Here is a 25,041-nt window from a genome sequence, read left to right as displayed (position 1 = left end):
GTTTTTGTTTGATACTTTTTTGTGAAATAAAACATAGTTTTTATGTCAAACACACAAAATATGCAATATTTTCCTGCCCAAAAAATGTCAAAGTGGAATATTTGATGTGAAGCAATAAGTCAATAATTCATACCAACATTGATTTTGATTCATTATTATTTATTAACAATGACAGTTTTAAAGAAAAAAAAAAGAAGCACAACCATTTTTGGGAATCCAAAAATGTACCCACTCAAAATGTTAAAATAAGTCTTTTTTTTTTCTTCTTTTTTTTTTACCAACTTCAGATCTATCCGTCAATTTTAAGCTTATACTACTTTTTTATGTTTTGGTTTTATACCTTTTTGTCAAATAAAACTTAGTTTTTTTATGTCAAACACACAAAATATGCAATATTTTCCTGCCCAAAAAATGTCAAAATGTAATATTTAATGTGAACTAATTGGAGCCTTCAAAAAGTCAATAATTCATAACAACATTGATTTTGATTCATTATTATTTATTAACAATGACAGTTTTAAAGGGAAAAAAACCACAAAAATGATTGGGAATCCAAAAAGTTCCCACTCAAGATGTTAAAATAAGTCTTTTTTTAATTTTTTTACCAACTTCCGATCGATCCGTCAATTTTAAGCTTGTATTACTTTTTTATGTTTTTGTTTTATACCTTTTTGTCAAATAAAATGTAGTTTTTTTATGTCAAACACACAAAATATGCAATATTTTCCTGCCCCAAAAAAATGTCAAAGTGGAATATTTAATGCAAACTAATTGGAGCCTTCAATAAGTCAATAATTCATAACAACATCGATTTTGATTCATTATTATTTATTAACAATGACAGTTTTAAAGGGAAAAAAACCACAACAATTATTGGGAATCCAAAAAGTTCCCACTCAAGATGTTAAAATAAGTCTTTTTTTAATTTTTTTACCAACTTCCGATCGATCCGTCAATTTTAAGCTTGTATTACTTTTTTATGTTTTTGTTTTATACCTTTTTGTCAAATAAAATGTAGTTTTTTTATGTCAAACACACAAAATATGCAATATTTTCCTGCCCCAAAAAAATGTCAAAGTGGAATATTTAATGCAAACTAATTGGAGCCTTCAATAAGTCAATAATTCATAACAACATCGATTTTGATTCATTATTATTTATTAACAATGACAGTTTTAAAGGGAAAAAAACCACAAAAATTATTGGGAATCCAAAAAGTTCCCACTCAAGATGTTAAAATAAGTCTTTTTTTTATTTTTTTACCAACTTCCGATCGATCCGTCAATTTTAAGCTTTTACTACTTTTTTATGTTTTTGTTTTATACCTTTTTGTCAAATAAAACTTAGTGTTTTTATGTCAAACACACAAAATATGCAATATTTTCCTGCCCCAAAAAAATGTCAAAGTGTAATATTTAATGCAAACTAATTGGAGCCTTCAATAAGTCAATAATTCATAACAACATTGATTTTGATTCATTATTATTTTTTGAGCGATGCCAGTCTGTGTTATTATTACTTATTATAAGTCACCTCTTTGCACTTTTATTCCACTTAATTGTGGCTTTATTAAATATAATGTGAGATGTATTTCCATGACAGAAAGGACTGTGGGAGTCCACTTTGACCAAGGTCTATTTCTTGCCTTCTTCCACCTTCTTCTTCTTCTTCGGGTCTTGGTCCGGCGGCACTTCCTGCTCCTTCTGGGCCCCCTCCTTCTTCTTGACCATGGCCTTGGCCGCCTCCTTGCCCGTGGTCTTCAGGATGGCTTTGATGCCCAGATTGTCGACGTTGTGCGCCGTCACGACCACGTTGGTGGCCGACCGCAGCGCCGTGTCGGTGGCCTGGCCCGCTTCGTCGCCGTACCTTGGCCCCGGGTGTGGTCAGAGGTTTTCAGAGGGTTTTATTGGACGCCAACACCCGACATGAGTTTAAGGAGAAAGCCCGACAAGACAAACACCTCCAGACTAATCAAGCGTTATTGGAGCAACAAAAGAGCAAAAAGGTGCTGAGTCAGCACGTGTTTGCCTTGCGTAACAGCTTCTCTAAGCCCCGAAACCTGAAAAGACAGGAAGTGTCCCAGAGAGGAAGTGACCCATGAGCAAGGCAGGGTAGGTAGGTCGGCGGCGTGCTACTCACTTGTACGTCACCGTTTGCACCGTCTCCGACGACACGCTCCTGCCGATGAGCTTGGCGCTGGTCTCCAGACTGGTCCACACGGCGTTGAAACCTGGTATGGGGGTTTTTGTCAAAGACCACGGTCAGCCTTTTTTTGTACTTCCTGTCACGTCCATATTTGGGCACGAGGACATGTTGGCGGTACTGGGAACTGATGTGACCATGAACCTGGTCAAATTATTAAACTATATATATATATATCATTTGACCCATCACCCTTGTTCACCCCCTGGGAGGTGAGGGGAGCAGTGAGCAGCAGCGGTGGCCACGCCCGGGAATCATTTTTTGGGTGATTTAACCCCCAATTCCAACCCTTAATGCTGAGTGCCAAGCAGGGAGGTAATGGCTCCCATTTTTATCGTCTTTACTCCGGCCAGAGATGGGTAGGTTGTGAGTTCAAAACCCGGCCGAGTCATACCAAAGATTATAAAAATGGGAGCCATTGCCTCCCTGCTTGGCACTCAGCATCAAGGGTTGGAATTGGGGGTTAAATCACCAAAAAAATTATTCCCGGGCGCGGCCACCGCTGCTGCTCACTGCTCCCCTCACCTCCCACGGGGTGGTCAGATCAAGGGTGATGGGTCAAAAATGCAGAGAATAATTTCGCCACACGTAGTGTGTGTGTGTGTGTGACAATCATTGGTACTTTAACTTTAACTTTAAATATATATATATATATATATATATATATATATATATATATATATATATATATATATATATATATATATATATATATATATATATATATATATATATACATATATATATATATATATATATATATATATATGTATATATATATATATATATATATATATATATATATATATATATATATATATATATATATATATATATATATATATATATATATATATGTATATATATATGTATATATATATATATATATATATATATATATATATATATATATATATATATATATATATATATATATATATATATATATATATATATATATATATATATAATGTGTTATTGTTCATAACGAGACTTGTCCAAAACTAACCCAACCTGTCCCCTTTTTTGTTTGTGCTGGAAATATTTTTATGTAACTACTATAGTTTTTGTGTTATTATTTTATTACAATAACATTGTGAAATTATATATTATTTAATAGTTTTTAACTGAACGTTTTATAGTTTTTATGTTGTCGTTTTATAGTTCTTATTTATTAACGTTTAATAGTTTTTATGTTATTAACGTTTTATAGTTCTTTTTTATTAACGTTTAATAGTTTTTATGTTATTAACGTTTTATAGTTGTGTTATTAACGTTTTATAGTTCTTATTTATTAACGTTTAATAATTTTTATGTTATTAATGTTTTATAGTTGTTATTAACGTTTTATAGTTCTTATTTATTAACGTTGAATAGTTTTTATGTTAACGTTTTATAGTTTTGTTATTAACGTTTTATAGTTGTTATGTTAACCTTTTATAGTTTTTATGTTATTATCGTTTTATAGTTATGTTATTTACGTTTTATAGTTATGTTAACGTTTTATAGTTGTTATGTTAACGTTTTATAGTTGTTATGTTGTTAACGTTTTATAGTTATGTTATTAACGTTTTATAGTTATGTTAACGTTTTATAGTTGTTATGTTATTAACGTTTTATAGTTATGTTATTAACGTTTTATAGTTGTTATGTTAACCTTTTATAGTTTTTATGTTATTATCGTTTTATAGCTATGTTATTTACGTTTTATAGTTGTTATGTTAACGTTTTATAGTTGTTATGTTATTAACGTTTTATAGTTGTTATGTTAACGTTTTATAGTTGTTATGTTATAACGTTTTATAGTTGTTATGTTAACGTTTTATAGTTATGTTATTAACGTTTTATAGTTGTTATGTTATTAACGTTTTATAGTTGTTATGTTATTAACCTTTTATAGTTGTTATGTTAACGTTTTATAGTTTTTATGTTATCGTTTTATAGTTATGTTATTAACATTTAATAGTTTTTACATTAACATGTAATAGTTTTTATTTTATTAACGTTTTATAGTTATGTTATTAACGTTTTATAGTTGTTATGTTAACCTTTTATAGTTTTTATGTTATTATCGTTTTATAGTTATGTTATTTACGTTTTATAGTTGTTATGTTATTAACGTTTTATAGTTATGTTATTAACGTTTTATAGTTGTTATGTTAACCTTTTATAGTTTTTATGTTATTATCGTTTTATAGTTATGTTATTTACGTTTTATAGTTGTTATGTTAACGTTTTATAGTTGCTATGTTATAACGTTTTATAGTTGTTGTGTTAACGTTTTATAGTTATGTTATTAACGTTTTATAGTTGTTATGTTATTAACGTTTTATAGTTGTTATGTTATTAACCTTTTATAGTTGTTATGTTAACGTTTTATAGTTTTTATGTTATCGTTTTATAGTTATGTTATTAACATTTAATAGTTTTTACATTAACATGTAATTGTTTTTATTTTATTAATGTTTTATAGTTATGTTATTAACGTTTTATAGTTGTTATGTTAACCTTTTATAGTTTTTATGTTATTATCGTTTTATAGATATGTTATTTACGTTTTATAGTTGTTATGTTAATGTTTTATAGTTGTTATGTTATGAACGTTTTATAGTTGTATTGTTATTAACCTTTTATAGTTGTTATGTTAACGTTTTATAGTTTTTATGTTATCGTTTTATAGTTATGTTATTAACATTTCATAGTTTTTACATTAACATGTAATAGTTTTTATTTTATTAACGTTTTATAGTTATGTTATTAATGTTTTATAATTATGTTATTAACATTTTATAGTTGTTATGTTAACGTTTTATAGTTGTTATGTTATTAACGTTTTATTGTTATGTTAACGTTTTATAGTTTTTATGTTATTATTGTTTTATAGGTGTTATGTTATTAACAATTTATAGTTATGTTAACGTTTTATAGTTATGTTATTCACGTTTTATAGTTGTTATGTTACGTTTTATAGTTTTTATGTTATTATCGTTTTATGGTTGTTATGTTAACATTTTATAGTTATTATGTTAACGTTTTATAGTTGAGTTAACGTTTTACAGTTGTTATGCCGCGACCCCAAAAGGGACAAGTGGTAGAAAGTGGATGGATGGATGGGTGTTATTAACATTTTATAGTTTTTATGTTAACGTTTTATAGTTGTTATGTTATTAACGTTTTATAGTTTTTATGTTATTAACGTTTTGTAGTTGTTGTTATTAATGTTTTATAGTTATGTTATTAATGTTTGAAAGTTTTTATGTTGTTAACTTTGTAACAGTTTTATGTTATTAATGTGTTACACTGTTTATGTTATTATTGTGTTATCATTCATAACCAGCCCAACTATTATAGTGTTTATGTTATTAACATGTTATAGTGTTTATGTTATTATTGTGTTATTATTCATAACCAGCCCAACTATTATAGTGTTTATGTTATTAACGTGTTATAGTGTTTGTTATTATTGTGTTATTATTCATAACCAGCCCAACTATTATAGTGTTTATGTTATTAACGTGTTATAGTGTTTATGTTATTAATGTGTTATAGTGTTTGTTATTAATGTGTTATTATTCATAACCAGCCCAACTATTATAGTGTTTATGTTATTAACGTGTTATAGTGTTTATGTTATTAATGTATAAGTGTTTATGTTATTAACGTGTTATAGTGTTTATGTTATTAACTTGTTATAGTGTTTGTTATTAATGTGTTATTATTCATAACCAGCCCAACTATTATAGTGTTTATGTTATTAACATGTCATTGTGTTTATGTTATTAATGTGTTATAGTGTTTATGTTATTAATGTGTTATTGTGATTATGTTATTAATGTGTTATAGTGTTTATGTTATTAATGTGTTATTGTGTTTATGTTATTATTGTGTTATTATTCATAACCAGCCCAACTATTATAGTGTTTATGTTATTAACATGTTATAGTGTTTATGTTATTAATGTGTTATTATTCATAACCAGCCCAACTATTATAGTGTTTATGTTATTAACATGTTATAGTGTTTATGTTATTAACGTGTTATAGTGTTTATGTTATTAACATGTTATAGTGTTTATGTTATTAATGTGTTATAGTGTTTATGTTATTAACATGTTATAGTGTTTATGTTATTAACGTGTTATAGTGTTTATGTTATTAACATGTTATAGTGTTTATGTTATTAATGTGTTATAGTGTTTATGTTATTAACATGTTATAGTGTTTATGTTATTAATGTGTTATAGTGTTTATGTTATTAATGTGTTATTGTGTTTGTGTTATTAATGTGTTATTGTGTTTATGTTATTAATGTGTTATAGTGTTTATGTTATTAATGTGTTATTGTGTTTGTGTTATTATTGTGTTATTATTCATAACCAGCCCAACTATTATAGTGTTTCTGTTATTAACGTGTTATAGTGTTTATGTTATTAACGTGTTATAGTGTTTGTGTTATTAACATGTTATAGTGTTTATGTTATTAACATGTTATAGTGTTTATGTTATTAACGTGTTATAGTGTTTGTGTTATTATTGTGTTACTATTCATAACCAGCCCAACTATTATAGTGTTTATGTTATTGTGTTATAGTGTTTGTGTTATTATTGTGTTATTATTCATAACCAGCCCAACTATTATAGTGTTTATGTTATTAACATGTTATAGTGTTTATGTTATTAATGTGTTATATTGTTTATGTTATTAATGTGTTATTGTGTTTATGTTATTAATGTGTTATATTGTTTATGTTATTAATGTGTTATAGTGTTTATGTTATTAATGTGTTATATTGTTTATGTTATTAATGTGTTATTGTGTTTATGTTATTAATGTGTTATATTGTTTATGTTATTAATGTGTTATTGTGTTTATGTTATTAATGTGTTATTATTCATAACCAGACTTCTACACAAACTAGTCCCAAACGTTGTGCTCCATTGAACAATGATAGTTGTTGTGTTGATGTTGTCCCTTACATTGAACAATGATAGTTGTTATGTTGATGTTGTCCCTTACATTGAACAATGATAGTTGTTATGTTGATGTTGTCCCTTACATTGAACAATGATAGTTGTTATGTTGATGTTGTCCCTTACATTGAACAATGATAGTTGTTATGTTGATGTTGTCCCTTACATTGAACAATGATAGTTGTTATGTTGATGTTGTCCCTTACATTGAACAATGATAGTTGTTATGTTGATGTTGTCCCTTACATTGAACAATGATAGTTGTTATGTTGATGTTGTCCCTTACATTGAACAATGATAGTTGTTATGTTGATGTTGTCCCTTACATTGAACAATGATAGTTGTTATGTTGATGTTGTCCCTTACATTGAACAATGATAGTTGTTATGTTGATGTTGTCCCTTACATTGAACAATGATAGTTGTTATGTTGATGTTGTCCCTTCCAGTTTTGCAATGAAGTAACTTATTGGAATATTTTCAATGATTGTGTGGATTTGTGAGATGGAAACAAAAGACGTCACCTTGTAAGCTGCTGAGGGCCACAAATTTGGCCCCCTCCATATTGGACGGCTCCCCCTCTTTGCCCTTCATGGACTCCGGGATCATCTTGGAGCCGTGCTTCTTCAGGTGAGGGGCCACCTTCTCCGCCAGGTGCTCTGCCACCGTACTCACGCCGTCCACTGCCCATCGACAACACGTGTGTGAAGGTCATGGTGACAACTTGGCCAGGGTTCTGACCACCTACCTAGGAACTGACCACACACCTAGGAACTGACCACCTACCTAGGAACTGACCACCTACCTAGGAACTGACCATGTACCTAGGAACTGACCACATACCTAAGAACTGACCACATACCTAGGAACTGACCACATACCTAGGAACTGACCATGTACATAGGAACTGACCACATACCTAGGAACTGACCATGTACATAGGAACTGACCACCTACCTGAGAACTGACCACCTACCTAGGAACTGACCACATACCTCGGAACTGACCATGTACCTAGGAACTGACCACGTACCTAGGAACTGACCACCTACCAAAGAACAGACCACCTACCTAGGAACTGACCACGTACCTAGGAACTGACCACATACCTAGGAACTGACCACGTACCTAGAAACTGACCACCTACCTAGGAACTGACTACATACCTAAGAACTGACAACCTACCTAGGAACTGACCACCTACCTAGGAACTGACCACGTACCTAGGAACTGACCACATACCTAAGAACTGACCACATACCTAGGAACTGACCACTTACCTAGGAACTGACCACATACGTAGGAACTGACCACATACCTAGGAACTGACCACGTACCAAAGAACTGACCACGTACCTAGGACCTGACCACGTACCTAAGAACTGACAACATACCTAAGAACTGACCACGTACCTAGGAACTGACCACCTACCTAGGAGCTGACCACCTACCTAAGAACTGACCACCTACCTAGGAACTGACCACCTACCTAGGAACTGACCACGTACTTAGGAATTGACCACATACCTAGGAACTGACTTCATACCTAGGAACTGACCACCTACCTAAGAACTGACCTCGTACCTAAGAACTGACCACGTACCTAAGAACTGACCTCGTACCTAGGAACTGACCACGTACCTAGGACCTGACCACGTACCTAAGAACTGACCACATACCTAGGAACTGTCCACGTACCTAAAAACGGACCACGTACCTAAGAACTGACCACATACCTAGGAACTGACCACCTACCTAGGAACTGACCACATACCTAGGAACTGACCACTTACCTAAGAACTGACCACCTACTTAGGAACTGACCACCTACCTAGGAACTGACCTCGTACCTAGGATTTAACCACCTACCTAAGAACTGACCACGTACCTAGGAACTGACCACGTACCTAAGAACTGACCTCGTACCTAAGAACTGACCACGTACCTAGGAACTGACCACCTACCTAAGAACTGACCACGCACCTAGGAACTGACCACATACCTAGGAACTAACCTCGTACCTAGGAACTGACCACATACCTAGGAACTAACCTCATACCTAGGAACTGACCACCTACCTAGGAACTAACCTCATACCTAGGAACTGACCACCTACCTAGGATCTGACCACATAACTAGGAACTGACCACGTACCTAGGAACTGACCACGTACCTAGGATCTGACCACATAACTAGGAACTGACCACGTACCTAGGAACTGACCACCTACCTAGGAACTAACCTCATACCTAGGAACTGACCACCTACCTAGGAACTGACCACATACCTAAGAACTGACCACATACCTAGGAACTGACCGTGTACCTAGGAACTGACCACATACCTAAGAACTGACCACATTCCTAGGAACTGACCATGTACCTAGGAACTGACCACATACCTAGGAACTAACCTCGTACCTAGGAACTGACCACATACCTAGGAACTGACCATATACCTAGGAACTGACCACATACCTAGGAACTAACCTCGTACCTAGGAACTGACCACATACCTAGGAACTAACCTCATACCTAGGAACTGACCACATACCTAGGAACTAACCTCGTACCTAGGAACTGACCACATACCTAGGAACTGACCACATACCTAGGAACTGACCATGTACCTAGGAACTGACCACATACCTAGGAACTGACCACATACCTAGGAACTGACCACCTACCTAGGAACTGACCACATACCTAGGAACTGACCATGTACCTAGGAACTAACTACATACCTAGGAACTGACCATGTACCTAGGAACTGACCACCTACTTAGGAACTGACCACCTACCTAGGAACTGACCTCATACCTAGGAACTGACCACCTACCTAGGAGCTGACCACCTACCTAAGAATTGACCACCTACCTAGGAACTGACCACCTATCTAGGAAGTGACAACGTTCCTAGGAACTGACCACATACCTAGGAACTGACCACCTACCTAGGAACTAACCACATACCTAGGAACTGACCACGTACCTAGGAACTGACCACCTACTTAGGAACTGACCACCTACCTAGGAACTGACCTCATACCTAGGAACTGACCACCTACCTAAGAACTGACCTCGTACCTAAGAACTGACCTCGTACCTAAAAACTGACCACGTACCTAGGAACTGACCACCTACCTAGGAGCTGACCACCTACCTAAGAACTGACCACCTACCTAGGAACTGACCACTTACCTAGGAACTGACCACGTACCTAGGAACTGACCACATACCTAGGAACTGACTACATACCTAGGAACTGACCACCTACCAAGGAACTGACCACATACCTAGGAACTGATCACTTACCTAGGAACTGACCACCTACCTAGGAACTGACCACCTACCTAGGAACTGACCTCGTACATAGGATTTAACCACCTACCTAAGAACTGACCTCGTACCTAAAAACTGACCACCTACCTAAGAACTGACCTCGTACCTAAAAACTGACCTCGTACCTAGGATTTAACCACCTACCTAAGAACTGACCTCGTACCTAAAAACTGACCATGTACCTAAGAACTGACCACGTACCTAGGAACTGACCACGTACCTAGGAACTGACTGACGCGCTTGGCGCCCTCTGTGGCCTGTTTGGCCACATGCAGGCTCCTGGAGAGGTGCGGGCTGACCTCGGAGGGCGTGTCCTCCGGCGAGAGGCGGGCCCGGATCTTCAGCGCCCCCTGGCTGATGACCCTGGAGGTGGCCTCCGCCCCTCTGACCACCTCCTGACCCAACACGGTCGCTCCTGGAGAGAAGAAGATGTCAGTGGATGGCGCCCTCCAGTGAGCCGATTTTCAGGTATCGGGAACTGGCACTGTATCAGTTCTAATATGAACAGTCGCCATCCCAACAATTAACAATTATTAATGCGCACAAAAGTATTAAAAAATGATACTGTTGGGCACCGGTATCGATTTTCAGGTATCTGGAATTGGCACCGTATTGGTTCAAATATGAACAGTCGCCATCTCTACAATTAACATTTATTAATATGCACAAAAGTATACAAAATTGATACTGTTGAGTACCAGTATTGGGAATTGGCACAAATTGATACGGCTGGGTACCAGTATCTACATCTAAGGTATCAGGAATTGGCACAGTATCGGTTCAAATGTGAACAGTTGCCATCCCTTCTATTAACATTTATTAATATGCACAAAAGTATACAAAATTGATACTGTTGGGCACCGGTATCGATTTTCAGGTATCGGGAATTGGCACCGTATCGGTTCAAATGTGAACAGTCGCCATCCCTACAATTAACAATTATTAATGCGCACAAAAGTATACAAAATTGATACTGTTGGGTACCAAAATTGATTCTAAGGTATCGGGAATTGGCACCGTATCGGTTCAAATGTGAACAGTGGTCATCCCTACTATTAACATTTTTTAATACACACAAACGTTTTCAAAATTGATACTGTTGAGTACCAGTATCGATTTTCAGGTATCGGGATACAAAATGGATACTGTTGGGTACCAAAATGGATTCTCAGGTATCGGGAATTGGCACCGTATCGGTTCAAATGTGACCAGTCACCATCCCTACAATTAACATTTATTAATACGCACAAAATATACAAAATTGATGCTGTTGGGTACCAGTATCGATTCTCAGGTATCGGGAATTGGCACCGTATCGGTTCAAATGTGAACAGTCGCCATCCCTACAATTAACAATTATTAATGCGCACAAAAGTATACAAAATTGATACTGTTGGGTACCAAAATTGATTCTAAGGTATCGGGAATTGGCACCGTATCGGTTCAAATGTGAACAGTGGTCATCCCTACTATTAACATTTTTAATACACACAAACGTTTTCAAAATCGATACTGTTGAGTACCAGTATCGATTTTCAGGTATCGGGAACTGGCATGGTATCGGTTCAAATGTGAACAGTAGCCATCTGTACAATTAACATTTATTAATACGCACATAAGTATACAAAATTGATACTGTTGGATACCAGTATCGATTCTCAGGTATCAGGAATTAGCCCGGTATTGGTTCAAATGTCGCTATCCCTACAATTAACATTTATTAATGTGCACAAAAGTTTACAAAATTGATACTGTTGGATACCAGTATCGATTCTCAGGTATCGGGAATTGGCACAGTATCGGTTCAAATGTGAACAGTAGCCATCTCTACAATTAACACATTTACTAATGCGCACAAAAGTATACAAAATTGATACTGTTGGATACCAGTATCGATTCTCAGGTATCGGGAATTGGCCCTGTATTGGTTCAAATGTAGCCATCTCTACAATTAACATTTATTAATGCGCACAAAGAAAAGGGACAAGTGGTAGAAAATGGATGGATGGAAAAGTAAACAAAATTGATACTGTTGGGTACCAGTATCGGTTCAAATGTCATCCCTGGAGTTAGCTGGGTCAAAGGTCACGAGGGTGTACTAGCTCGGTTGGTAGAGCGGCCGTGCCAGCAACTTGAGGGTTGCAGGTTCGATCCCCGCTTCCGCCATCCTAGTCACTGCCGTTGTGTCCTTGGGCAAGACACTTTACCCACCTGCTCCCAGTGCCACCCACACTGGTTTGAATGTAACTTAGATATTGGGTTTCACTATGTAAAGCGCTTTGAGTCACTTGAGAAAAAGCGCTATATAAATGTAATTCACTTCACTTCACTTGTACACAGGTGTGTGTGGAATCTCACCTGACAAGATGCCCCCGCCCATCTTCTCACTCCAGGTGGGCAGCGGTGCTTTTTCTTTCACCGTCGCCCCCGGCAACATGACCTGGGGGCCCAGGGGCACCGTCTCACTCAGGCTGATGACCCCTGACCCCACGTCGTCTGGCCTCTGCGGGGTTCACAGGTCAAGTGAGTGTGTGTGTGTGTGTGTGTGTGTGTGTGTGTGTGTGTGTGTGTGTGTGTGTGTGTGTGTGTGTGTGTGTGTGTGTGTGTGTGTGTGTGTGTGTGTGTGTGTGCTGACCTGCACCCTGAAGTCAGTGAGCTGCTTGATGAGGTCATGGAACATGGCTGTGTCAGCAGCAGGAAGCTGGGAGGACAAGACCACGCCCACAAATGCACCTGACACAGGTGCTAAAGTGTCAGGGAACATGAAGATGTCAGAGGGGGCCAGCAGCACCGGCATGGAGGGGCTGAGGGAGTACAACCAGCCACACACCTGTATGACACACACTTCCTGTTAGCATGCTACCAAACATTATGTCTACTTCCTGTTAGCTTGCTACCAAATATTATGGCTACTTCCTGTTAGCTTTCTACCAAACATTATGGCTACTTCCTGTTAGCTTGCTACCAAACATGCTACCAGTGTACTTCCTGTTAGCTTGCTACCAAACATTATGGCTACTTCCTGTTAGCTTGCTACCAAATATTATGGCTACTTCCTGTTAGCTTGCTACCAAACATTATGGCTACTTCCTGTTAGCTTGCTACCAAACATGCTACCAGTGTACTTCCTTTTAGCTTGCTACCAAACATTATGGCTACTTCCTGTTAGCTTGCTACCAAATATTATGGCTACTTCCTGTTAGCTTGCTACCAAACATTATGGCTACTTCCTGTTAGCTTGCTACCAAACATGCTACCAGTGTACTTCCTGTTAGCTTGCTACCAAACATTATGGCTACTTCCTGTTAGCTTGCTACCAAATATTATGGCTACTTCCTGTTAGCTTGCTACCAAACATTATAGCTACTTCCTGTTAGCTTGCTACCAAACATACTATTAGAGTACTTCCTGTTAGCTTGCTACCAAACATTATGGCTACTTCCTGTTAGCTTGCTACCAAACATGCTACCAGTGTACTTCCTGTTAGCTTGCTACCAAACATAATGGCTACTTCCTGTTAGCTTGCTACCAAACATTATGGCTACTTCCTGTTAGCTTGCTACCAAACATTATAGCTACTTCCTGTTAGCTTGCTACCAAACATGCTATTAGAGTACTTCCTGTTAGCTTGCTACCAAACATTATGGCTACTTCCTGTTAGCTTGCTACCAAATATTATGGCTACTTCCTGTTAGCTTGCTACCAAACATTATGGCTACTTCCTGTTAGCTTGCTACCAAACATGCTACCAGTGTACTTCCTGTTAGCTTGCTACCAAACATTATGGCTACTTACTGTTAGCTTGCTACCAAACATTAAGGCTACTTCCTGTAAGCTTGCTACCAAACATTATGGCTACTTCCTGTAAGCTTGCTACCAAACATTATGGCTACTTCCTGTTAGCTTGCTACCAAACATGCTACCAGAGTACTTCCTGTTAGTTTGCTACCAAACTTCATTGATATATACCTAAAAATCATGACTTTGGATACTTAGCGCCATCTTAGACATATGCTAACTTCTTCAGGCTCAGATTCCAGGGGTCAGGTGCACAATGCCGGCCTCTGTGAGGTCGCGCGCCCTCCGGCGCCAACACAACAGAAACGCTGAGTCATCTGTTAGCGCCTCCATTGTGGTGGCGCGGAACAAACGCCTCCTTTGTTCTGACCAATCACAATCCAGCGTTAAAAAGTGGAATAAACAAAGTGGAACTAGTTGAGACTTGGTTTTGTACTCACATCCATAAAGACCGGCCCACGTCCGCCGGGCGGGTCCTGGGACTGGGCGTCGAAGGCGATGATGCGGAGGTACCCGGGCTGGGAGAGGGCGCTCACCTGCCCGCCGGGCGCCACGAAGAACATCTGCACCCCCGAGGGGATCAGCAGCAGCTCGTTCCGGTTCTCCAGTTCGGCTCCTCTCCACTCCCCCTGTGCCGGGGTGTGTGCCAGACTGAGGTGTCCGTCTGCGGGCTGCGGGGTGTAGACCGGGGGCAGGGCCTGGGACTCGGCCCGGGGCTCGGCCTGGGGCTCGGACATGTCGGGCGGAGCTCTCCTGGCCGGGAGGGGCGGGGGTGTGTTGAGGGGGCTGGCGGGGGGACGGATGGAGGGGTAGAGGTGCTGGATGGGGGTGTGGGCGGGCACCAGCGGGTAGAGGCTGGGGGTGAGCTCCATGAGCAGCTTCCGCCTCTGGCCAGCAGGGGGCGCGTGCGAGGCGTCCAGGCCGGAGAGGTGGGTGCTGAAGGTGGCCAGGGTGCCCTGCATCCGCCTCTGCAGCTCCCTGGCACGGTCCCACAGGGGCCCCTGGTGACGGGGCCCCGAGGTGGGCACCCCCAGACCGTGCATGAGGTGCTGCTGGCCCTTGAGGTAGTACTCCTCCGCCTTGGCCCGGTCACCGCCCTCCTCCAGGGACACACCCCGACTCAGGCACTGGAAGGCCAGCTCGTACTGGTCCTTGATCAGCAGCAGCTCTGCTGGCTCCGACATGCTGACACAAAACATACTAGTATTTATTTAGTACTACTACTGTGTACTACTACTGTGTACTACTACTGTGTACTTCTACTGTGTACTACTACTGTGTACTACTACTGTGTACTTCTACTGTGTACTACTACTGTGTACTACATACTAGTATTTATTTAGTACTACTACTGTGTACTACTACTGTGTACTACTACTGTGTACTTCTACTGTGTACTACTACTGTGTACTACTACTGTGTACTTCTACTGTGTACTACTACTGTGTACTACACACTAGTATTTATTTAGTACTACTACTGTGTACTACTACTGTGTACTACTACTGTGTACTTCTACTGTGTACTTCTACTGTGTACTTCTACTGTGTACTACATACTAGTATTTATTACTACTACTGTGTACTTCTACTGTGTACTACATACTAGTATTTATTACTACTACTGTGTACTTCTACTGTGTACTACTACTGTGTACTTCTACTGTGTACTACTACTGTGTACTTCTACTGTGTACTACTACAGTGTACTACATACTAGTATTTATTACTACTACTGTGTACTTCTACTGTGTACTACATACTAGCATTTATTACTACTACTAGTATTTATTACTACTACTGTGTACTTCTACTGTGTACTACTACTGTGTACTACATACTAGCATTTATTACTACTACTAGCATTTATTACTACTACTGTGTACTTCTACTGTGTACTACTACTGTGTACTAAATACTAGCATTTATTTATTACTACTACTGTGTACTACTACTGTGTACTTCTACTGTGTACTACTACTGTGTACTACATACTAGTATTTATTACTACTACTGTGTACTTCTACTGTGTACTAAATACTAGCATTTATTACTACTACTAGTATTTATTACTACTACTGTGTACTTCTACTGTGTACTTCTACTGTGTACTACTACTGTGTACTACTACTGTGTACTTCTACTGTGTACTACTACTGTGTACTACATACTAGTATTTATTACTATTACTAGTATTTATTACTACTACTGTGTACTCCTACTGTGTACTTCTACTGTGTACTACTACTGTGTACTACTACTGTGTACTACATACTAGCATTTATTACTACTACTAGTGTTTATTACTACTACTGTGTACTTCTACTGTGTACTACTACTGTGTACTACTACTGTGTACTTCTACTGTGTACTACTACTGTGTACTACATACTAGTATTTATTACTACTACTGTGTACTTCTACTGTGTACTACATACTAGCATTTATTACTACTACTAGTATTTATTACTACTACTGTGTACTTCTACTGTGTACTACTACTGTGTACTACATACTAGCATTTATTACTACTACTAGCATTTATTACTACTACTGTGTACTTCTACTGTGTACTACTACTGTGTACTAAATACTAGCATTTATTTATTACTACTACTGTGTACTACTACTGTGTACTTCTACTGTGTACCACTACTGTGTACTACATACTAGTATTTATTACTACTACTGTGTACTTCTACTGTGTACTACATACTAGCATTTATTACTACTACTAGTATTTATTACTACTACTGTGTACTTCTACTGTGTACTACTACTGTGTACTACATACTAGCATTTATTACTACTACTAGCATTTATTACTACTACTGTGTACTTCTACTGTGTACTACTACTGTGTACTAAATACTAGCATTTATTTATTACTACTACTGTGTACTACTACTGTGTACTTCTACTGTGTACTACTACTGTGTACTACATACTAGTATTTATTACTACTACTGTGTACTTCTACTGTGTACTAAATACTAGCATTTATTACTACTACTAGTATTTATTACTACTACTGTGTACTTCTACTGTGTACTTCTACTGTGTACTACTACTGTGTACTTCTACTGTGTACTACTACTGTGTACTACATACTAGTATTTATTACTATTACTAGTATTTATTACTACTACTGTGTACTTCTACTGTGTACTTCTACTGTGTACTACTACTGTGTACTACTACTGTGTACTACATACTAGCATTTATTACTACTACTAGTATTTATTACTACTACTGTGTACTTCTACTGTGTACTACTACTGTGTACTACTACTGTGTACTTCTACTGTGTACTACTACTGTGTACTACATACTAGTATTTATTACTACTACTAGTATTTATTACTACTATTGTGTACTTCTACTGTGTACTACATACTAGCATTTATTACTACTACTAGTATTTATTACTACTACTGTGTACTTCTACTGTGTACTACTACTGTGTACTACATACTAGCATTTATTACTACTACTAGCATTTATTACTACTACTGTGTACTTCTACTGTGTACTACTACTGTGTACTAAATACTAGCATTTATTTATTACTACTACTGTGTACTACTACTGTGTACTTCTACTGTGTACCACTACTGTGTACTACATACTAGTATTTATTACTACTACTGTGTACTTCTACTGTGTACTACATACTAGCATTTATTACTACTACTAGTATTTATTACTACTACTGTGTACTTCTACTGTGTACTACTACTGTGTACTACATACTAGCATTTATTACTACTACTAGCATTTATTACTACTACTGTGTACTTCTACTGTGTACTACTTCTGTGTACTAAATACTAGCATTTATTTATTACTACTACTGTGTACTACTACTGTGTACTTCTACTGTGTACCACTACTGTGTACTACATACTAGTATTTATTACTACTACTGTGTACTTCTGATGTGTACTACATACTAGCATTTATTACTACTTCTAGTATTTATTACTACTACTGTGTACTTCTACTGTGTACTTCTACTGTGTACTACTACTGTGTACTACTACTGTGTACTTCTACTGTGTACTACTACTGTGTACTACATACTAGCATTTATTACTACTACTAGTATTTATTACTACTACTGTGTACTTCTACTGTGTACTTCTACAGTGTACTACTACTGTGTACTACTACTGTGTACTTCTACTGTGTACTACTACTGTGTACTACATACTAGCATTTATTACTACTACTAGTATTTATTACTACTACTGTGTACTTCTACTGTGTACTTCTACTGTGTACTACTACTGTGTACTACTATTGTGTACTTCTACTGTGTACTACTACTGTGTACTACATGCTAGTATTTATTACTACTACTAGTATTTATTACTACTACTGTGTACTTCTACTGTGTACTTCTACTGTGTACTACTACTGTGTACTACTACTGTGTACTTCTACTGTGTATTACATACTAGTATTTATTACTAATACTAGTATTTATTACTACTACTGTGTATTTCTACTGTGTACTTCTACTGTGTCCTACATACTAGTATTTATTACTACTACTGTGTATTACTACTGTGTACTACTACTGTGTACTACATAATAGTATTTATTACTACTACTAGTATTTATTACTACTACTGTGTACTTCTACTGTGTACTACTACTGTGTACTACTACTGTGTACTTCTACTGTGTACTACATACTAGTATTTATTACTACTACTAGTATTTATTACTACTACTGTGTATTTCTACTGTGTACTTCTACTGTGTCCTACATACTAGTATTTATTACTACTACTGTGTATTACTACTGTGTACTACTACTGTGTACACCATACTAGTATTTATTACTACTACTGTGTACTACTACTGTGTACTACATAATAGTATTTATTACTACCACTAGTATTTATTGCTACTACTGTGTACTACTACTGTGTACTACATGCTAGTATTTATTACTACCACTAGTATTTATTACTACTACGGTGTACTACTACTGTGTACTACTACTGTGTACTACCTAATAGTATTTATTACTACCACTAGTATTTATTGCTACTACTGTGTACTACTACTGTGTACTACTGTGTACTACACACTAGTATTTATTACTACCACTAGTATTTATTACTACTACGGTGTACTACTACTGTGTACTACTACTGTTTACTACTACTGTGTACTTCTACTGTGTACTACTGTGTAGTACATACTAGTATCTATTACTACTACTAGTATTTATTACTACTACTGTGTACTACTACTGTGTACTACATGCTAGTATTTATTACTACTACTGTATACTACGTACAAGTATTTATTACTACTACTGTATACTACATGCTAGTATTTATTACTACTACTGTATACTACATGCAAGTATTTATTACTACTACTGTATACTACATACAAATATGTATTACTTCTGTACTACTACTGTATACTACATAAAAGTATGTATTACTTCTGTACTTCTACTGTATATCACACACAAGTATGTATTACTTCTGTACTACTACTGTATACTACATAAAAGTATGTATTACTTCTGTACTACTACTGTATACTACATAAAAGTATTTATTACTTCTGTACTACTACAGTATACTACATACAAATATGTATTACTTCTCTACTACTACAGTATACTACATACATGTATTATACATGTATTATTTTTGTACTACTACTGTATACTACATACAATATTGATTCCTTCTACTTTTGCACTACTACAGTATCCTACGTAAAAACATTTACTTTTACTTGTGTACTAGTACTGTATACTAATACAGCATGCTACATAATAATATGATGACTTGTGTACTAGTACTGTAAGTGTATACTACTACAGTATCCTATATAAAAAATATGGTGACTTGTGTACTAGTACTGTAAGTTTATACTACTACAGTATCCTATGTAAAAATATGATGACTTCTGTACTAGTACTGTATACTAATACAGCATGCTACATGATAATATAATGACTTGTGTATTAGTACTGCAGGTGTATACTACTACAGTATCCTACATAATAATAATTATTATTATTATTATTATTATTAATATAATAACAACATAAAGATGAATGTTATGTAAAGAGGATGTAAACAATATAATAATATAATGATAATGTTATATAAAGAGGGTGTAAACAATATAATAACAATATAAAGATAATGTTATGTAAAGAGGATGTAAACAATATAAAAATAATGTTATGTAAAGAGGATGTAAACAATATAATAACAATATAAAGATAATGTTATGTAAAGAGGATGTAAACAATATAAAAATAATGTTATGTAAAGAGGATGTAAACAATATAATAATATAATGATAATGTTATGTAAAGAGGATGTAAACAATATAATAACAATATAAAGATAATGTTATGTAAAGAGGATGTAAAAAATATAATAACAATATCATGATAATGTTATGTAAAGAGGATGTAAACAATATAATAACAATATAAAGATAATGTTATGTAAAGAGGATGTAAACAATATAATAACAATATAAAGATAATGTTATGTAAAGAGGATGTAAACAATATTAAAATAATGTTATGTAAAGAGGATGTAAAGAATATAAAAATAATGTTATGTAAAGAGCATGTAAACAATATAACAATATAATGATAATGTTATGTAAAGAGGATGTAAACAATATAATGATAATGTTATGTAAAGAGGATGTAAACAATATAATAACAATATAATGATAATGTTATGTAAAGAGGATGTAAACAATATAAAGATAATGTTATGTAAAGAGGATGTAAACAATATAATAACAATATAATGATAATGTTATGTAAAGAGGATGTAAACAATATAAAAATAATGTTATGTAAAGAGGATGTAAACAATATAATAACAATATAAAGATAATGTTATGTAAAGAGGATGTAAACAATATAAAAATAATGTTATGTAAAGAGGATGTAAACAATATAATAATATAATGATAATGTTATGTAAAGAGGATGTAAACAATATAATAACAATATAAAGATAATGTTATGTAAAGAGGATGTAAAAAATATAATAACAATATCATGATAATGTTATGTAAAGAGGATGTAAACAATATAATAACAATATAAAGATAATGTTATGTAAAGAGGATGTAAACAATATAATAACAATATAAAGATAATGTTATGTAAAGAGGATGTAAACAATATTAAAATAATGTTATGTAAAGAGGATGTAAAGAATATAAAAATAATGTTATGTAAAGAGCATGTAAACAATATAACAATATAATGATAATGTTATGTAAAGAGGATGTAAACAATATAATAACAATATAATGATAATGTTATGTAAAGAGGATGTAAACAATATAATAACAATATAATGATAATGTTATGTAAAGAGGATGTAAACAATATAATAACAATATAATGATAATGTTATGTAAAGAGGATGTAAACAATATAAAGATAATGTTATGTAAAGAGGATGTAAACAATATAATAACAATATAATGATAATGTTATGTAAAGAGGATGTAAACAATATAAAGATAATGTTATGTAAAGAGGATGTAAACAATATAATAACAATATAAAGATAATGTTATGTAAAGAGCATGTAAACAATATAACAATATAAAGATAATGTTATGTAAAGAGGATGTAAACAATATAATAACAATATAATGATAATGTTATGTAAAGAGGATGTAAAAAATATAATAATATAATGATAATGTTATGTAAAGAGGATGTAAACAATATAAAAATAATGTTATGTTAAGAGGATGTAAATAATATAACTATATAATGATAATGTTATGTAAAGAGGATGTAAACAATATAATAACAATATAAAGATAATGTTATGTAAAGAGGATGTAAACAATATAATAACAATATAAAGATAATGTTATGTAAAGAGCATGTAAACAATACAACTATATAAAGATAATGTTATGTAAAGAGGATGTAAACAATATAATAACAATATAATGATAATGTTATGTAAAGAGGATGTAAACAATATAATAACAATATAATGATAATGTTATGTAAAGAGGATGTAAAAAATATAATAACAATATAAAGATAATGTTATGTAAAGAGGATGTAAACAATATAATAACAATATAATGATAATGTTATGTAAAGAGGATGTAAACAATATAAAAATAATGTTATGTAAAGAGGATGTAAACAATATAATAACAATATAAAGATAATGTTATGTAAAGAGGATGTAAACAATATAAAAATAATGTTATGTAAAGAGGATGTAAACAATATAAAAATAATGTTATGTAAAGAGCATGTAAACAATATAACAATATAATGATAATGTTATGTAAAGAGCATGTAAACAATATAACAATATAAAGATAATGTTATGTAAAGAGGATGTAAACATCCATCCATCCATCCATTTTCTACCGCTTATTCCCTTCGGGGTCGCGGGGGTGCTGGAGCCTATCTCAGCTACAATCGGGCTGAAGGCGGGGTACACCCTGGACAAGTCGCCACCTCATCGCAGGGCCAACACAGATAGACAGACAACATTCACACTCACATCCAAACACTAGGGCCAATTTAGTGTTGCCAATCAACCTATCCCCAGGTGCATGTCTTTGGAGGTGGGAGGAAGCCAATATAATAATATAATGATAATGTTATGTAAAGAGGATGTAAACAATATAATAAAGATATAATGATAATTTTATGTAAAGAGGATGTAAACAATATAATAATATAATGATAATGTTATGTAAAGAGGGTGTAAACAATATAATAACAATATAATGATAATGTTATGTAAAGAGGATGTAAACAATATAATAACAATATAAAGATAATGTTATGTAAAGAGCATGTAAACAATATAACAATATAAAGATAATGTTATGTAAAGAGGATGTAAACAATATAAAAATAATGTTATGTAAAGAGGATGTAAACAATATAATAACAATATAAAGATAATGTTATGCAAAGAGGATGTAAACAATATAAAAATAATGTTATGTAAAGAGCATGTAAACAATATAATAACAATATAATGATAATGTTATGTAAAGAGGATGTAAACAATATAATAATATAATGATAATGTTATGTAAAGATGATGTAAACAATATAATAACAATATAAAGATAATGTTATGTAAAGAGCATGTAAACAATATAACAATATAAAGATAATGTTATGCAAAGAGGATGTAAACAATATAAAAATAATGTTATGTAAAGAGCATGTAAACAATATAATAACAATATAATGATAATGTTATGTAAAGAGGATGTAAACAATATAATAATATAATGATAATGTTATGTAAAGAGGATGTAAACAATATAACAATATAATGATAATGTTATGTAAAGAGGGTGTAAACAATATAATAACAATATAATGATAATGTTATGTAAAGAGGATGTAAACAATACAATAACAATATAAAGATGAATGTTATGTAAAAGTAGAGCAATATAATAAGACAACATGGCATGTAAACAGGTGCACAGGTGCACAGGTGTACAGGTGTACAGGTACACACAGGTGCACAGGTGAGTTGAGGTGTTCCAGTCTAACCTGCAGGACCAGAACACCTGACATCACCTGTTCAGCCATTATGTCAAACATTAGAAGAAGTTGAGTCTTAGTTTTACGCTCAACAGGAAAGCAGCAGTCAGCACAATAAAAGAAGTTAGACTCACCTTGACTACTAGAAGCTGACTTCCTGCGGGAAAAATAAAAGCCCCACAAAATTCCACCTGGGAGAAAAAAAGAAGAGCTTCTTACTTGATTGCCTGCCGCGCAATAAAATGTGGTCTTGGCATGTGAGTCATATTTACATACTTCCCTCCACCTGCCGCACCTCCGGCTGACACGTGTGCGTCACTTCCTGCTTTCACAATAAAAGCCACACATTGAAGATTGCATTTCATTCTGCCTTACAGTAACTATGTTGACATGCTAACAAGAGAATGTTTCCATTGAGTGATACAACAAAATATATTACACTAATTAGCTAAACAAAAATCTAGCATGCTACTGTTAGCATGCTAAAATGCTACCTGTAACATGCGTCAGGTACCAAAATATATGTCACTCTAAGCTGTGTACCTGAATTATGTTATGCTAGCCTGTTAACGTTAGCATGCATCAACAACCAAAAAATTTAAGATTATCTTAGCTACCAAAAAATCAGGCATGTTAATGTTAGCATGCTAAAATGCTAACTATAACATGCGTTAAGTAACAAAATATATTACTCTGAGGTGTGTAACTGAAAAAAAAAATTTCAAAAATGCTAGCCTGCTAATGTTAGCATGCATCAAGTACCAAAATATGACATACCAAAAAAAACAGGCATGTTAATGTTAGCATGCTAAAATGCTAACTATAACATGCGTTAAGTAACAAAATATATTACTCTGAGGTGTGTAACTGAAAAAAATTGTTTAAAAATGCTAGCCTGCTAATGTTAGCATGCATCAAGTACCAAAATATGACTGAGGTGTATATCTACAGAAGTAGCTGAAAAAAAGCTAGCATGTTAACATTAGCATGCTAACAGGTATCATTCGTCAAGTAACAAAATATTCAACGCTCAGGCGTATACCTGCTAAATGTCCCCACTGTGGGATGAATAACAGATTATCTTAGCTACAAAAAAAATCAGGCATGCTAATGTTAGCATGCTAAAATGCTAACTATAACAGGCGTTGAGTGCCAAAATCTA

General features: G+C 34.6%; 1 protein-coding gene and 1 long non-coding RNA gene across 2 annotated transcripts; one reads left to right on the top strand and one right to left on the bottom strand.

Annotated features, from left to right (window-relative positions):
* Window positions 1-409: 409 nt before the first annotated feature.
* Window positions 410-24,128, bottom strand: LOC133649589 (spartin-like). The gene is made up of 8 exons (XM_062046192.1): window positions 24,014-24,128; window positions 14,750-15,494; window positions 13,147-13,341; window positions 12,870-13,014; window positions 10,732-10,926; window positions 7,696-7,854; window positions 2,140-2,230; window positions 410-1,866 (listed from the first exon to the last, which is right to left on the bottom strand). The coding sequence occupies exons 2-8, from the start codon at window positions 15,491-15,493 to the stop codon at window positions 1,635-1,637; spliced, it is 1,761 nt and encodes a 586-aa protein (XP_061902176.1). The 5' UTR covers window position 15,494; window positions 24,014-24,128; the 3' UTR covers window positions 410-1,634.
* Window positions 7,609-13,015, top strand: LOC133649590 (uncharacterized). Its single transcript, XR_009826089.1, has 3 exons — window positions 7,609-7,801; window positions 10,787-10,979; window positions 12,852-13,015. It is a non-coding gene; the product is annotated as an uncharacterized LOC133649590 (long non-coding RNA).
* Window positions 24,129-25,041: the final 913 nt, after the last annotated feature.

This window comes from Entelurus aequoreus, linkage group LG05, assembly GCF_033978785.1.
Source record: "Entelurus aequoreus isolate RoL-2023_Sb linkage group LG05, RoL_Eaeq_v1.1, whole genome shotgun sequence".
Taxonomy (NCBI): Eukaryota; Metazoa; Chordata; class Actinopteri; order Syngnathiformes; family Syngnathidae; genus Entelurus; species Entelurus aequoreus.
Note: the sequence above shows the minus strand (reverse complement) of the source record. Positions and strands in the feature narration are given on the sequence as shown.

Excerpts from the sequence above, each read along its gene's own strand:
- LOC133649589 (XM_062046192.1), bottom strand. The coding sequence starts at position 15,493 with ATGTCGGAGCCAGCAGAGCTGCTGCTGATCAAGGACCAGTACGAGCTG. Across the intron at positions 13,015-13,146 it reads TCACTGACTTCAGGGTGCAG|AGGCCAGACGACGTGGGGTC; the intron begins GTCAGCACACAC and ends TGAACCCCGCAG. Across the intron at positions 10,927-12,869 it reads GGGCGGGGGCATCTTGTCAG|GAGCGACCGTGTTGGGTCAG; the intron begins GTGAGATTCCAC and ends TCTTCTCTCCAG.